Genomic DNA, 17,591 nt, shown 5'->3' with positions numbered 1-17,591 from the left:
TATATATATATATAATGTAACGGTTATATCAACTATATTCTGGTATAAAATAAATAAAAAATAACATGCCGTTGGTTTATGACTTCCAACTTTTATATCACAGAATGAAAAATATCTTTAGAAATGTATATATCATCCTTTGAGTCAGCAATTCATACATTTACTCCAGCCAGACCATCAAAATAAAATGAATGATATTTTCATATTTTTTAATGAATCTCCTTAAAAATAAGGAAATTATTCACCTAACAGTCTTATAGATTCACTTTTGTATTATTTTTTTTTTAACTCACTATTTTTAAAAATGTTTAATTTCCTTTGGTTCATCAAAAAGTTGTTTTATTATCATCTTTCTTTTTCTATTTATTTTTGTTCATCACAAAATATGTTGATTATCTGTAATTTGTTGACAGTTATTCTATTTATCTCAATTTCCACTTTAAAAAAATTAATAGATTGCATTTTTATTTAGTTATATTTAAATAGTATTATTTTATTATCTTTATATATTTGAAACTTACTCTATGAAAAAATTATTTAGTACTTTTTCTTTACTTTTGTTCAATAAGATTTTTTTACTCACATTTTGTTTTTCATTTTAATTCTTTAGGCTTATACCCTCTGCATTTTTCTAAGCTGAAACAGAGACAAATAAATAATATATTGCTTGTTTGAATTTAACGTGGATTTTGAATCATTGACGTCAACTAACAGGCATCTCTTGAACATCAGCCCGTCAATGAAACTGTTGCAATACCCGTTGCACATTCAATTCAACTGCATGCGACTCTGCAATCTCCTGCAATTCAACTCCAAGTTTTATAACATCCTTTTTTTTTTTCTCTAAGTGAGGTTGCTGAAGTTTTCTCTGTCACAACACCAATTTTCTTAACGGAAAAAAAGTTTCCTTAATGACTTAATGTGTCCAAATGTTCAGTAAGCTTGCGACGACTATTCAAAAGATACGCCATTACTACTCCTATTGTTTTGGGAATTTCAAGCAATATAACAGTAATCAGTGCTCAACTTTTTTTTTTTTTTTTTTATGAAGGAGGGAATTTTTCAAGAAAAATAGATTTTTCCTTCAAATTATTGTAGATAAATGAATTATGAACTTGAATCAGAACTTTCTCGTTTTTTAAACAAGTGCATATATAATTTTATTTTACTTTCACTTATATCGAATATATAGTAAGGAAGAGTTATGTGAATTTTTAATACGAATTTTCGACGTAAATAAACGTTTTAGGTCCAAATAACTAAGTCTCTGGAAATATACCACGTATATAAGGGCTAACCTAGCTCAAAAACTGAAAGTCTTACGAAATTGAAATTACATATTTAAGGTGGTTATGTACCTGGGACGTCACAGCACCTTTTTCGCCCAAATCGATAAACCCAAAGTGTGGCACTTTATAAGAAGGATTTTTCTCATTTTTTCGATTTTCTCCAAAATGGCTCAAACTAATGTGATTAAACTTAGTGAAACAATGAGAAATTAAATAATTTTTAATAACATTTAGCTTTTACTAAACTCATTGAAACAGTCTAACAGGGCTTAAAGGCCAAATTTTGAAAGAAAAAAAATTTTTTGGAAGGACCTTTAATTTTGTTTATTTAAAAAAAAAAAGTTCTCTTTGCTAGCAATTATAAACAATGGATATATACAAAATATTAAAGAATTTGTGTGAATAAATAAAGGAGATCAAAGGAAAATAAATAAATCCTATTCGAACAGGAAAAACCAAGATCTTTTCCGATTGCATTACAGCTGCGTTCTTTCTTGACTGGAATAAAATTTATATTCGTTGTTCTAACCTCAAGAAAGCTGATTTGAATTCAAGAAAATAAAAAACTGAGAATACTTTAATAATAACAAAATCAGGTTATTTTCACACATTTTCTATATAAACATAAACACTGTAGTTTTATTTTGTTTTATCAATTATTATCAAAACTATCAGGGATTAAAAAAAAAAGTATTCAAAAGATTTGAATTCAAGAAAATAAAAAACTGAGAATACTCTAACAATAACAAAATGAGGCGCGGTGTCCTCATCACACATTTTTTAATATAAAAATAAACACAGTAGTTTTTTGTTTTTTATTTTACAATTATAATTAAAACTATTAGGGATTAAAATAACTATACGATGCGCTCACCGCACCAAATGTTTGAACTCTGTGACTAAAATAAAGACCTATGTCGTTCACCAACTGTTGAGTACAGACTGTGTACCTGCCCTTGGAAGGGCGTAGAGATAAATCCTCTACATCACATCTACAGCCCACTCGCTTCGCGCTCAAGGGCTCACAATGTCCGCAAGGCCTGGAAATACAGGAATTTCCGCTTGGCCAGGGCTACCGACTGACCGATAGCTAGTTCATATTTCCCTCTCACCTGCCTCCACAATATTTAAAATGAATCACCCATATCCGATTTACTCAACGACTTCTGGTAGTTTTTCGAATGCAGGAATCCGGGGATAATTAATTACCTTATATCGACATTCCATTTCATTAAACCTTTAAATTTTCCACTAAAACACAATATATTCTGATGTTCTGCTATAATATTTCATTATTAAATGTTAAATTCACCATAATAAAAAAAGATTTTTTTACGAAGTTTTATACACCAAAAATTTAGAATGTACATAGACATTTCGTTTGAGATAAACGCATTTCTCTATTTTTAATATATTTACTAGGAAAAATATTAGAAAAAAAAATCAATGTTATTTAAATAATTATATTACTATAAATGAACTGTGATCTCAAAATATATTTTAGTAATATTTAGTTAACGAAATAAATAACTTGAATATAATCCCTCCATTGCGCATTGATTTTTAATACATAAGGGTGTTAGATCCAACAAACAACGAGGGTAAGTAAGTAGGCTACGCACCTGGGACCACCTCTTTCCTATTTCATCTCAATGAAACTTTTGTACTTGATACTAGATCAAAAAATATTCGATGGCTATCCAAGAGTTCTTGTCAATTCGCCCAAAAAAAAATTAAATAATTTTAAAATTATTTTATATTATCGTATGCCGCTTTTGCCCTGCACCTATTTAATGACTATTACATGCCAATCGATCGAATTTTTGTATAGAATATAACCGAAGGGTTGTTTATTGTATTTAATGAGTTTAAGTGTATATAATATTACAAAGGCCAAAAATCGCTTCCAGTAAAGTAGAACAACAAATATTTATTTAGACAAAATCAAGTCAGATAATATAATGTCAAAAATTACTAAAATTATGTAAAAAACATTTTCGGCTCCTGGGGATGTGCCATGTGTTTTTTTTTCGATCTAGTATCACCAAAAAAAGTTTCATTGAAATCGGTGATCCCACGTGCGTAGTCTCCCCTAGTCAGCTTACAATGGTCAATTTTGAAACGATTCTCCTAATATTTAAAAACATATTGATATGCCAATAACTAGTGAACTCTACCCTAAAACGTTATTGAGTAGTTTTTCGATTTGAGAAAAAATAAATTGAAGAAAAACAAACGTCTACAGATTCCGTATTTTTCTTATTCCTTGTACTATTGCAATAATTATAATATTTTAAAGCATATATAAGTAATAACAGCATATAGAAATGTATAGAATCAAAGTAAGTTAATTAAGTAATTAGGTATATAATTATCTATATTTCACCGGTTTAAGGTTAATTTTTATTAATTTCATTTGTTACTGAATTTGATTTGTCTTTTATAAATGCCTGCGGGAAGAGCCCCATTTAAAACAATCTTGATCAAGAAAAATAGTAAAAGGAATCTCATGTAATTAATTAATAATTAATACCTATTTACAATAATCTGGGTTAAATCGGACGAGCCGTTTTCGATACATAGGTATGTCCAGAAAAATATGTTTTCTCAACAGTAAGCTGAAGAAGTACAAGAAATCTGATAAAATTTATATGGAGTACCGACTAGGCAATCCCTGAAAATTTTATCAAAACCGAGACGAGGAACCAAATTTGTTCCTTGATGTCTAAAAAGTAAAATGCGTTTGAAAATCTTCGATTCGACATAATGGATTACTCAAAATGGCCAAGTAGTCGAAATATTTTAAGCTCTTGAAATTGAAAAACGGCATGAAACCCTCCACTCCCGCCCTCCATTATCTGACTTTTCAAACAGACAATTATAGCGAGTAGGTTGGTCGATGTCACAATCTCACAAGAGGAGATCATAAGACTAAAAAAAGGCAATCCTAACCCCCCGGACCCGCCCCGCTAAGACCACCGGGGAGCGACGGTCCTATATCACTTTTGAAATATCTTAAAACGGGAAGAGGAGACATTTGAATTTAAGACAGTTAAATCGAGCAATATTTAAAAAGCGCTTGAAATTGAAAAACGGCATGAAACCCTCCACTTGAAAAACATCAAACACTCATATACATTTGATCAGTACGTTTTGGATTTTCCTGAATTACTCAGGAAAAAATTCCGGTTAAATGAGCTGGTGTGAATTACCTGACCTCAATATATGCAACTTGAATAACAACTATGTTTTTAATTGATTGCGAATTTCCATCTCGTTGATCAGGTTTCTACGAGTGACCTTTGGTAAGAATCATTATTTGATAAAATTCTATTTCTTGTATGACAACGTAGACCGCCGGTCTCAATAGCTTGTAGGTCAGATTTCAATATGCACTGCTTAGTATATATTAATATAAATATTTACACATTCTAATAGATGTATACATTTAATTATTTATATTTTTGTTTTGTTTTTCAGGGGTTTTCACGACTATGATATGTGGCCTCTGCGCCATCACCATCGGTTCCATAATACTAGCAGTGAACCCTTATGAAATAATATTCCGTGAGGTAAGTTTTCAAATTTTTATTCTTTATAATTAATATAAATTTAAATTTATTCTGTTTCCTATCTCTTTGTATACAGTTTAATTACAGTAATATAATAAAAAATATATAACGATCGTAAGAATAAGAAAAATTAAGAAATTTCGTTTCTCATTATCGTTCTATTTCGTAATGTCCAAACACGCATTAACTGTATCGATCTTGAAATTAAAAAGTTTACTTCCAAGGATAGTCAATGAATGGCGAATAACAATCCAAAATGGAGAGTATGAAAAACAATTTTGTAAACGAATTACATTTATACAAAAATGCGAATTGAAACCATAAAAAATATTTATTATCTATCATTAATTTAGTTTATTTAAATGATGTATAAAAATAATATATAAATAAGATTATAAATAAATAAGATCCATTCTACTGAATTATTATCATCAAACATTCCCAGTTAAGTAAATGATTTTGGAATTTGTTATAACGGCTCCGGAACAGCTTTTACTGATTGAAAAAAAAAGCAGAATATGCTTTACATTTATAAGTTTATGTACTCCTATTCAACTGCAATTATTTATTAATCAGTTTATAAAATTTAGCTGAATTAGTTTAAAAAAATTTAAGTAGGGCACTCTGGACGAGAAAATGAATCATTGTTATCCTTGAGAATGAAGGGATATGAAGCTGTTGTGAAATTTGACATAAATTTTAATAATTTATTTTAAGCCTAACAATCTAGCTTGTTAAGTAATATTATACACTAAAATTGGCATTTCCTTATTTGTAAAACAATTTCAATTATTCAATGGCGTATTTTGTAATATAATGGTCATAACTGTTTTAATATAATCACATTATTGTGATTACAATACATATTAGATCGATAATTTTTACGATTTATTTTAATATATGTTAAAATATGAGGGGTGTCTTGAAAATTTAAGAGTTCGAAACGTTGGTTAACAGATACCTTAAGTAGAGTAGAATATACAGAAGTGTATAAGGATTAAACTGTGCTCAGAAATAAATTAAGTAAGTGGAGAAGATGGTCGGGGGGGAGGGCGTGGTCAGCAAAACAAAACACAAGTAAACAAACAATTATTTATTCATGCCGACGTTTCGACCTCATTTTCAGGTCTTCATCAGGGAGCTTTAGGCATAGATTGTGGCTAAAGTCAGAAATAAATTAAAGTTACTATGGAAAACCGATCAGAGTTACATTTTATACTTTTGGTTTTAATGAATAATATAGAGTAACTCTGCTTTATCTCGTCTTACAAAATATTGTAGTGCCAAGAAATATGTCCATATTGTCTTATACAATATTTTAGTGCCAAGAAATATGTCCATCTTGTCTTATACAATATTGTAGTGCCAAGAAATATGTCCATCTTGTCTTATACAATATTGTAGTGCCAAGAAATATGTCCATCTTGTCTTATACAATGCCAAGAAATATGTCCATCTTGTCTTATACAATATTGTAGTGCCAAGAAATATGTCCATCTCGTTTTATACAATATTATAGTGCCTAGAAATATGTCCATTCCATCATTTGAATGAATATTTTTATACTTAGCATTCATTAAACCCCAATATTTGACAGTCAGATCTAAAATTAGAAAAAGGAAAAGAAATACCGATCGTTTCTCTTCTGTACCCTTCTAAATCATAGAAGATAATGGAAATTAATAATATATTAATTATAGGTCTACTATCCAGGTAGTCGCATGCACATTGTACTTGTCTGTTTCACCAGTCTGATAAACGTTTTCGTCACCATAGCTATTAAATAATTATTGTTTTCCGTTAATTATAGCTCATATTATATATGTGGACTTTTCAGTTGACGGGATAACACCATAAAATCATTCTTAGTATTTTCAATATTTATTTTATAACAATTTAGCATTAAATAAAGGTTTAAGAGCAGAATGAAAAGTTTAGTAAACTGCTATATTTTAATATTTATGTTATACTTTTGCTAAAGAAAAATGTTAAAATGCTTACACTAACATCGAAAAATATTAATGATAGTACTTTAAAAATGTTCAAAATTGTAGTTAGTCAATCTGTTAACTAAAGGGCTCAATTGGAAGTTGATCCAGTTGATACTGGAAAGTGTTGCCACATTGAATAGTATAAAAATATCTGTTCTAAAAAGGAGCGAGAATTAATTTCAACTCAAGGTAGTGTACCAAGTGAAAGTTGATGCACACTGTTTTTTTTTTTGTTTTTTTTTTTGTAATGTTGAACAATGAAAGCTAATTTGTATTTCTTAGTTACCATTTTTTTTTTTTCAGAAAGTCACCTTTTACCCTGACAGCGAAGAGTTCGTGATGTGGGAGAACCCAGAAGTGGAACTGTACTTGAAAGTTTACCTCTTCAATGTGACCAACAGTGAAGAATTCATGTCTGGCCGAGAAACCAAGTTACGATTCCAGCAAACTGGTCCTTATGTCTATAGGTAATTAGATGTCAAATATATTCTAGCGCAGTATGAATGAGCATATAAATTGAGAAATGTGTTTTCTGTACTATATACCTACTCCATCTTTATGATAATTATTATAATTAATTATATGTTGGTTCAAAATGCAAGCTGGTATTTACTTCCTCGAACATTTTCGCCTTTAATGTTGGGCCTCACATGTGCCGAAACTTCCCCAAGATGAAAATCAATACCATTACAACCTATGAAGGATTATAGGTTTCAGTGCTGTTTTTGAACAGAGGCTGTGCATGGAGGTTATTTTTTCAAGATTACATTTAATCGCCAGATTTCCCCAATTAAGGGGAGACTATTGAGGGGTTGATGAGACTGGGTTGATCCCGGAGGGCTCTCGAAATCACCGAGGTTTCACTCACGGCTACCATAACAGAATAAATAATTATCTGCCACAGCCGGATTCGGATCCTGGTCTCAGGAGTTAATAACACGGAGCCTTACTCACCGAGCTACCCCCTATCCCTTCTCCAAGATACATTGACAAATTTTAGCTGCCAGTGTTTATTTCAACATTATGAACACCTGAGGATCATTCCTGATTATTTATCAGCCATAGAACACACCCAATAGCGAATTTGGGACCTATCAGGCCTGGCTAATATGTTATAAATGTGATCCTAATTATCGTCTTCCAATTATTGTTAAACATTTTTGGTGTTGTTTGCAACATTATCTGGCGATCTTAAACATGCTTTTGCACCCATCCTGCTTCTTTTAATACGCTTTCAGACGACGGGACTTACCCACTGAAAATTTAAATGTTAAAAAATATTTATTCTTATGTCCTAAGTATTATGTGGAATTCCTTCCTTAAACTATTTCGTAAAACGAATTATACGGCAAGGATTTTGAGTCATAGACGGCCTGACGGTTATGCGGTATTTTTCTTTTCTATCATCCCTTACCTGGTCATTTCTGACAAACAGAGAGGGGGGGGGAGGTTATCCACAAGTAACCAACCTATTCCTAACCCGAGTGCGGGGTCTAGGTTTCATTACGTGATACCACTACGAAATAAAAGTCAACCCCTCCAGACCGGTTCAAACCGGCGTCGCCACAGTTACACGATTGCTAAGGTACCGTACCTTAATCCTGACAGTGTCTTTTTATCTCAAAATTGTATAAAAAGTACGGAAACCCCTGTATTGTGAAAAGGCACTTTAGCGAAGAAGGTCGCCCGTTTGCAGAGAACTTAGAAGATAAGAGGGTCAACAAGATTCTTATTGCTTCATCTCTGAGCCTCAGGTACTTTCCATTTCAGTGGACCTAGAAGCGACCTTATACTACCAGTTATGCACAACCTGTTTTACAATCCTAACCGATGGTCATAAGCCAGATTGATTCCAAAGTAGTTATGAGCCTTGTGCAAAGGAAATATTTCCTTCCTGAACAGGCGGTAGTAATAACTATGGTGAAAACAAAGTTTGGTAAAAAAAAAAAAAAAAAATTAAAAATTTATAATTTAGCTAACTGTTAACCTTATTCCTGAAATTTTCATTCTCTCTCACTATGACCCACTCTGAACCAACGATTTAATATCCTTTTTTACAAGGAGACACGCACGTGGGATCACCGATTTCAACGAAACTTTTTTTGGTGATACTAGATTAAAAAATAAAAAATCACATGTCCAAAGGTTCTTTCCTACACATCTCAGGAGCCGAGAAAAAAGTATTTTACATAATATTAGACATTTTTTATGTTATCGTATGATTATTATAATTCAATCGATTTGTTGTTTATTATATTAAATGAGCTTAAAAATTACAAAAACCGAGAGTTGCTTACAGTAAAGTAAACCAAAAAAAAATTTTTTTAGGAAATATCAAATCAGATTCATTCTTAGCGTCTTTTGAAACCCTTAAATTTTCATACAAATCAAAAATTATAAATTTTTGGTTCCCAAGTCCCTTGTTCATGAAATAAATTCATAACTCCTCACAATGTTATCCAAATCCAAAGTAATTACAACCAATGGAAATGAATTTCTGCTCTTTTAACCCACATGAAAACCTTTTTAGATTAAATCCTTTTTTATGGTAGAAAAACAGTTTTTTTATTTAAAATTCCTCGAACGTTTTATTTTATACCTCCGGTTCTAATTTGTTTACGGAGGTACAGTTCCTGTACCGTTCAGTCGGGATAAATTATTTTAATACTGTACAATTATTTTGACGTATGGGGGTAATAATATCACATTTGATTTGTCATCGGATTTAGAATAACAAAAAAATATTGTCAATTGAATTTAACGCATTAAAATGCACTAAATTGTTTAAACTTAGCTAAGTAAATTATTTTATGTTTTTTCATAAAATTCTGTATGCAGGGGTTTTTGAGGAATCTAAAAACGAAGTTCAATAGCTTTTTCGGGAAAAACATTTCTTGACTTTGATATAAGAAGCGGTTTTTGATTTTTGTGACTTATTATAGGGGTGATTACTCCCATATGCCAAAATAATTGCACAGTATTAAAACAAGTAAGCCCACCTGAACTAGCAAGCGGGATAAAATATTTTTTAAGGAAAAATAAAGTTGATGTTCGTTTTTCGCACCTCAAAAAACCCTAAAATACGAATTTTGCTTATACCGTTTGAACTACACGCAATGGTACAAACTGCGCCTTCGTAAACAAGTTGTTCTTTTCCTTTCTTTATGTTTTATACTTATATTAAAAGCGTGAAGTAAATGTCTGAAAAGCTTTGAATCAATCACTTTTTTTTTTTGTTCTTAAAATGTTTGTTCATAATACAAACTAATACTTTTGAAAGATTCAAAAACGAACTCATGAGCAGTGGCCTTCTTAAGGCATTTAGGATCCGGGGCGGAGTCCTCTTCCAACAAAAAAAAAATAAAAGCTTGCAATGTTTCACTAAAAACAATAACGTTTTCGTCTGAATAACATTTTTTTTTTTAAAGTAAAATTATCATTAAAAATAAAAGTTTTCTGTCGGTGGAGCTCAGGGGAGACGCCCCCTTCATCCTCGCCCCTTGGTCAGCCACTTGCCCAGAGTCCCTGAAATAGTAGTAAATAACTGTCCCATCAAAATTTCGTCAATTAATTACAGTCAAAGGTAAGAGAACATTATTCTAAATCATCGATAACACACCTCACTTTAAGAGCCTTAGACAAAAAAAATTTACCCGATTAAATCTGGCTAAAATTTGCACTAAGTTAGTTTGTTATTTACTTCTATTAAGTGACTCAAGGTTTTATTTTGGAATCATTCAATAATACTATAATAATAGAGTTTTTCTCTCACTAACCAATGGTTACAGGGAATTGATGCGTCATGGTAATGCCACCTTCAATGAAAATGGGACCATAACATCAGTCCCAGTTCACCCACTGGTCTACATCCCTCATATGACAAATGGATCTGAGGATGACTACTTAGTAATGCCAAACATTGCCCTTCTGGTAAACATTTTTTTCTTTTTTTTATTATTTCTTTGCAAGATTGAAAAACTAATTAATCTATCATATGGTGCTGTTCATTTTCTTTTACAGAGTTTTGCTCAAGTGATGCGAGATGCATCCATCTTCACCAGGATAGGAGTGAACATGCTTATCAAGAACACTAAAACACAACCATTAGTGAGGATGACAGCTAAGGAGTTTATGTTCGGCTACCAATCCACCCTATTAACACTTGGTAATAGTTTCTTACCCAATTGGATAGGATTCGACAAACTTGGACTGATTGACAGAGTAAGTTCAACTTTATTTGATTAATGTGAAATAAAATGTTTCATGAAACTTAATTATATAACACTAAGCTTTGATCAAAAGATATATGGGTATTTGTCATAATCTTTTCAAATTTATAAAAAAAAAATATTTTAGACCATTTGTAGCAAAGTGAAGAATAAATAAAGAGGGTTCTTGAGAATCAGAAATATTTCAAACATAAATTATTTATTTTGATATATTTATGATTTTTACTACTTTACTTACTTTTTTTTACTATTTATAGATCTTAGATTATTTAAACTTTTTAAGGACTGTTTAGACCAAAAAATTATTATTAATTATAATTAATTAATTAATTAAAATAATTATAATTAATTATGATTAAAATTATTATTATTAATAATTAGGTAAAACAAAAATCTTTTGGTCACTCTTATAATTCCTTATTAATAAACACATCTTGTTCTCTAAGAAATTTATGGGTGTATGTATAGTGAGGTTGATTTGTTGACGTGATGATCATAAAAAGTTTCTATAAAATTAGAGTTGTAGACAGATTCAGAAATTTAGAAAATTGGAATGAAGGTAGTCTCCTTTATTTTACAAAAATAATTTGAGTAATTTTTTTTTATGAGATATATACATGGGATTTATGTTCGGAAAAAAAATTAAATCATTGTGAAATATGGTTCCATGCATGTTTGTATGAATTTTTAAGAGTCAGAGAAAAATTACTTTTATACCATTTTAAAGTTTTCTGACTAAAAATTAATTTAATAATTTATTTTAAATTTGACATTAAATAAATAATTAATTATTAAACACTTACATCTATTTCTTTTGCAGATGTACAATTTTGATGGAGATACCAGTACAACTTTTTCGGGACAAAAAGATGTTCGACGCTCAGGTTTGATCGACAACTACAGAGGAACTCCTTACCTTCCACATTGGCCAAGTCCCCCTTGTAACAATGTGAGTTATGCCAGCGATGGAACCAAATTTCCCTCAAAAATAACAAAGGACCAGGAGCTGCTCTTTTTTAGAAGATCTCTATGTAGGGCAATGCCACTAGTAAGTAAATTATTATTGCTCAGTTCTTAATTTTAAAAAATTTACAATTTCAATTTTAAAAAATTAGTGGTCCATCGAAGTTGAAAGAAGTTTTTAATGCCTGTGATCCTAAATAACTTATAAATATTACTTTTTTGTTGATTCTTTAGCGAATGGCTTCTGAAATCAAAATATTTTTTGCATTTCTATATTAACAGCTCATTCTTATCTTACAATTTTTTTTTTTCATTTCTTTTTAGACTCGTGTAGGAGAAGAAGTAGTTAATGGAATCCATGCCTATCGCTATAACTTCAAGAACAATTCACTCGACAATGGAGAAATAGATCCCCATAATAAATGTTTCTGTAGAGATGATAAATGTTTTCCTCGTGGAATATTTGATGTCCAGGATTGCTACTATGGTATGTTTCCTCTTTAAAGTGAAAAGTTTCTTTTATTTTTTCTTCTTTTTTATTTAATTTTTTTTTTTTTTTTTTTTTTTGTAATATTTTGGGAAAGTGAGACATAAATACTGATAATTTACTCTCTATTTTCATTAATGATTAATGAATATTAATCAAATGAATATTTTCATTTCTATTTTCAAATCCTGATTTTAAATCAAGTAATGTTTGTATGTAAAATATTTAATATTCAGAATCCAGATTCAAGCATAAAAATTTGTATTGTTGTTCATCTTACAACAGAAAAAGTAGTTCTAAATTAATGTCTTCTTAAATGTTTTGACAAAAATAATTAGAATCTCAGATTATCGAAATTAGATTTTTTTAAAGCTGCAGCTTTTATTTCGAGCCATATAAATGTGCATCACTAACAAAATATTGGTTTGGAAAAACAGCTTATTTTATTTTTTTTTTTTTTTTGATATTGAAGTACACATTAAAATTAAAACAGTTTAATTAATCATGTTTTACATTTTCAGGTTTCCCAATTGCTCTATCATATCCACATTTTATGGATGCTGATCAAGAGGTCCTTAATTCAGTTGAAGGTTTGAAACCAGATCACAATTTGCACCATACCTACTTTGTTATAAATGAAGTAAGAATTTTTCAGCTATATGATTTTTTATTTAATTTACTATTATAAATATTTCATAAATGCTTTGTTTTATTTCTGATCAACAGGAATCTGGATTACCTCTAAATGTTTCAGTAAAAATGCAAATAAACATGAAATTTAATGATCTGTCGAAAATTTCAAATGTTCCCAGATTCAGTCATAAGATTCTTCCAATGTTATGGATGGACATCGTAAGTTTTTTCAGTACAGATTTTTTTATTATATCATTTTATGCATTCATATGTGAAAAAATTCAACTGTCATTGATGTTTGAGAATATCAAGCTGAAATCAAATTACATAATTGTTTTTAAAATAAAGTTAGATATTTATTTAAATAATGAAATTGAAATGAACAATGTCCACACAGATTCATATATTCTTATTAGTACTATGAAAATAAATAGAATCATATCTTATTGAGGTTTTCAGTCAAGCTAACTCTTAAAAAACAAAAAAACATCAAGTATAGTTTTATTTTTATTCCAAGCCAATGTTTAACCCAATCATGTATGCCATCTTCATGATTAGGACATATATCTGATAAATGAACAAAATTTTAATTATAAATTATAGTTTCAAGATAAATGAATGAAAAATTTCAATTGAAAGTAAAACAAGGGTGGTGAAAAAGTAAAAAAAAAAAATTCAGTGATTCAGATATAATCGTTGCTATGATATAATTAGCAATTAAGAGTATTTTTATATCCTAAAATACAATTCCTTTATTCTCCAATAAAATTTCTTAATCATTACATTTCATTAACAGTTTGAAACACCTTTCGCAGTATTAAAGAGGAGGTGGTCAAAATTTCTTACTTATATTTATACAATTTTTACTAATTTATTTATTACTGATTATTAATGCATTATTTACCCTAAGCACCTTTTTTATTTACAATTCTTTCTATTTTATTAGTTGATTTAAATTGTGATTATAACTTTTTTTTCTACAGACGATGAGGGATTTACCACCTTCTATGTCGAGGAAATTCTATTTTTACCTGACAGTTGGACCAATAGCTCAAGCCCTCTCAACCTACCTCTTATTGATCAGTGGCGTAGCATTCATCTTACTTTCCCTAGCTTCTGCTCTATTAATACCAAGGATGAATCTTGTGTCCAGCAATCGAGGAGACAATCAGGAATCAGTAGAAAGGAAGCCAGAACCACCAGTTGGAAAGAGAAGAGTCCCTACCATTCCAATGCAGAACAATAATCGAGAGATGGATATGTATTACTGTTCACTACTTGCAGTTCCTCCAGAAGAATCATAAAAGTTTATCTATTGTTATTTGTAACTTTTAATTTAGAGGTTGTAACACTGTTTCCTCCCATCTTGGTTTGAATTATATGAAACAAATATTTAATATTTGAAATCTAAATCACTGCTAGAAAAGATCTTCCAAGGGACATAAATGAAATTCATAATACAGTTTTTCTTATAATTATTAAAACAAATTAATACCGTTATAGATCCCACAGACCCACCCATCGCCCTTTGGATTGAATCCAATTATTATTTTCATACCAATTGATTTAAATCATGTATTAGAAGAAAAAATGATTTCCTATTTTTAAGGTTTCTGAAAAATGTCTCCTCCACTCTCTATTTATTTTGTAATCATGAGATAAACCTTTTATGTGTACATATGTATATATCTATATGAATAATATATATATATTTTTTAGGTTGGCGATATAATGGTAAACTTACTAGTTTAGCTTTTAAAAATCAGAAAATGTTCTTATTTTTGTAATATTATACTTAACGGATTTTTTTTTATATATATTCCAATTCGTTCATGTAGTACTTTTCATTAGAAAAAAAGATATTTCATACATTTCAATTTGTTATTTAGAATTAGAATCTATATAAAAATTTTCATATTTGTTTTATTTATTTCTACTTATATGAAAAAGTTCATAGATCACAGAACTGTTCAGATAACAAATTTTGATTAAATCAGACATTAAATATTCTTCTACAAGTGAAAATACTCAGTTAAATCTAATATTTTCAATATTTTGTTCTTGGAAAAAAAGAAATATCAATGATAATTTATATAATGTCAGAATATTCACTGTTAAAATCTCATTTTCCACATTCTATTCACACTAAATATACGTACATAAATATGTTTTCTGAATATTATTTGTTAAACAGTAGTTACAGAGAATTGTGATATAGTTATTAAGTTTCTATTTTGTGTTTAGTTCCATTAATTTCTAGCCATAAGTCATTTTATAAATGGCTCAAAATATCTTATAATTTAATTAGTCATATATGTATTCAACAAAATCGATTCCTATACAGAAAATTAGTATTTAACTAAGAAAACATTGCTCAAATTTAAAACATTTTAAAATATGCTTCTTTATTGTTTTTATTGTGCATAGGCCACAATTTTAATTATTCATACAATTTCCAAACTTTAATTTTCCAATATCCTAAGCCAATTTAACTATTGTATACAAGTAGTTAACTAATGAATTAGAAGTAGAAATGTAGTCATGAGCTCTTCACATAGTTCCCAATAGAATAGTTACTATTAGTTCCAATAAACCAGTGGTTCCCAATCTGGAGAAGTCTGCGGACCACTAAATTAAACCCTGTATAGTCTATCTCTACTTCCAATTCGGGTTCCTAGAAAATGTTCGAAAATTAGATTGCTTAAAAGTAAATTTTGAGGCACTTTTATTATGCAGTTACCTTTCAACACTCGTCATAAGATGAAAGATAAACAATAAAATACTTCTAACAAAAAACCTTACAAAATATATGTTTCTGGACCCTAACGTGGCCCACCTGCTGCCCACTGACCTCCATTTAGGAACCACTGACATGGAATTATTAGCCTGGCAATAAGGGTTGGTAACATTCATCTATCAAAAGTAGTTTTTGAGGTTGTAATATTCACCAATATTGTAAATACTATTTGTTAATCTTATATCGGACAGGTTAGTGATTCATGTAGTGATATGTCCATTACATTAAATCTAGTGTGTAATATTTATTTAAATGTATATATACAATGTAAAATAAATGTATATTGTTTATATGTTATTTTGACATTTTATTTTTGCCTGATGTTCCTTCTGTTGAAAATTTGTCTTAACTAACCAAATCAGTGATAGCTAAATACCATAATTTATATCAATCAAGATCTAATTATTTTATACATTTTCTTTTTCATAAATAACATTGATACATTAATTGTTACAGGCATTTATTACATTATTTGTCATTTACTACAAAGAAAGACTATAATAAGATTAATAATACTAAAGCTATCCACACTTTCTTTACTTATTGCAGCATGCTTTATCCTCGGTGGACAAACTCACAACAATTTAGACAAGCTAAATGTCGAGTAATGTTAAATTACCTTTTTTATATTCATCATCTGCTATGTTGTTAATAAAGTAAATATATCATTGCATTGCTAATTGGTTTAACAAATTATTATTATTGCAAAGTATTTTACATAAATAAGTATCCTTTTTACCAGATAATCCATGTGGAAAAAATAACATAAACTTCAAGATTAATTGCTGGATTTTTAAAAATATTTTATTTTCTAATTGAATTCAAATGGAAATCATGTTCATTAGGACTTTAGACCATAAAAACCCAATGGTCATCAACAGCCATACAGAAATCATGTATTTGTCAAAATGTATATTACATTTTTTTTTTTCTAACAACCAATTTAAAAGAAATTTTAGCATACTATAAAATAATATAATGTAATATAAAAAATCATGTATTGGTTAATATTTATATTATTTTATAGCATGTTAAAATTTGTTTTAAATTGGATATTGGGGAAAAAAAATAAAACAACATTTATTTAGAAAACGATATTAACATAATATTCAACCATTCAATATGGAAAGAAGGTAACTAACTTCCCATATTTCGCAAAAAAAGTGTTCAAGTTGTACTTAGCGATGACCGAAGCGAAAAGTCGTCTTGTTAGTCATTGTTGGCAAACTAAGAATAGGTAAATATAATATATTCAATTTAAGTGAGGACTCTGTTACTTATAATACTTTGGACGAAAAAATTTAGTATTAGTCATCATTTACTACATAGAATAGAGAAGTTTTTCAATTATAAGAGAAAATTAAATCAGGAAAGACAGCAGGAATTTACAGCATGTTCCTTGGATTCAACCCGTAAGAAAGCATGAACTTTACAAATCCTTCAGGTATTATTTTTAAAAATGTAGGACGAGAAAAGGATCTCTTCAGGATGAGTATGTGTAAATATACTCAAAAAGAATCGCGAAATGAATACTTTCGGCCAATCAGTTTCTTTTTAGGAACCTAATCTTCTTTCTTTAGTGACAGGGCGCAAACGTTCATCAACTATGAATCAAGATCCGAGAAAATGT

General features: G+C 29.5%; 1 protein-coding gene across 1 annotated transcript in view; it reads left to right on the top strand.

Annotated features, from left to right (window-relative positions):
• Window positions 1–16,258, top strand: part of LOC106690774 (scavenger receptor class B member 1) — a 45,525-nt gene extending 29,267 nt beyond the window's left edge. The window contains exons 2-10 of the mRNA XM_014436323.3: window positions 4,770–4,861; window positions 7,156–7,319; window positions 10,641–10,782; window positions 10,873–11,073; window positions 11,902–12,129; window positions 12,369–12,531; window positions 13,053–13,171; window positions 13,258–13,383; window positions 14,148–16,258. Of these exons, the coding sequence (XP_014291809.1) occupies window positions 4,770–4,861; window positions 7,156–7,319; window positions 10,641–10,782; window positions 10,873–11,073; window positions 11,902–12,129; window positions 12,369–12,531; window positions 13,053–13,171; window positions 13,258–13,383; window positions 14,148–14,468 (1,556 nt within the window). The 3' untranslated portion in view covers window positions 14,469–16,258. The remainder of the gene's footprint in view (window positions 1–4,769; window positions 4,862–7,155; window positions 7,320–10,640; window positions 10,783–10,872; window positions 11,074–11,901; window positions 12,130–12,368; window positions 12,532–13,052; window positions 13,172–13,257; window positions 13,384–14,147) is intronic.
• Window positions 16,259–17,591: the final 1,333 nt, after the last annotated feature.

This window comes from Halyomorpha halys, unplaced genomic scaffold (assembly GCF_000696795.3).
Source record: "Halyomorpha halys isolate HHAL.00 unplaced genomic scaffold, Hhal_1.1 Scaffold1870.1, whole genome shotgun sequence".
Taxonomy (NCBI): domain Eukaryota; kingdom Metazoa; phylum Arthropoda; class Insecta; order Hemiptera; family Pentatomidae; genus Halyomorpha; species Halyomorpha halys.
Note: the sequence above shows the minus strand (reverse complement) of the source record. Positions and strands in the feature narration are given on the sequence as shown.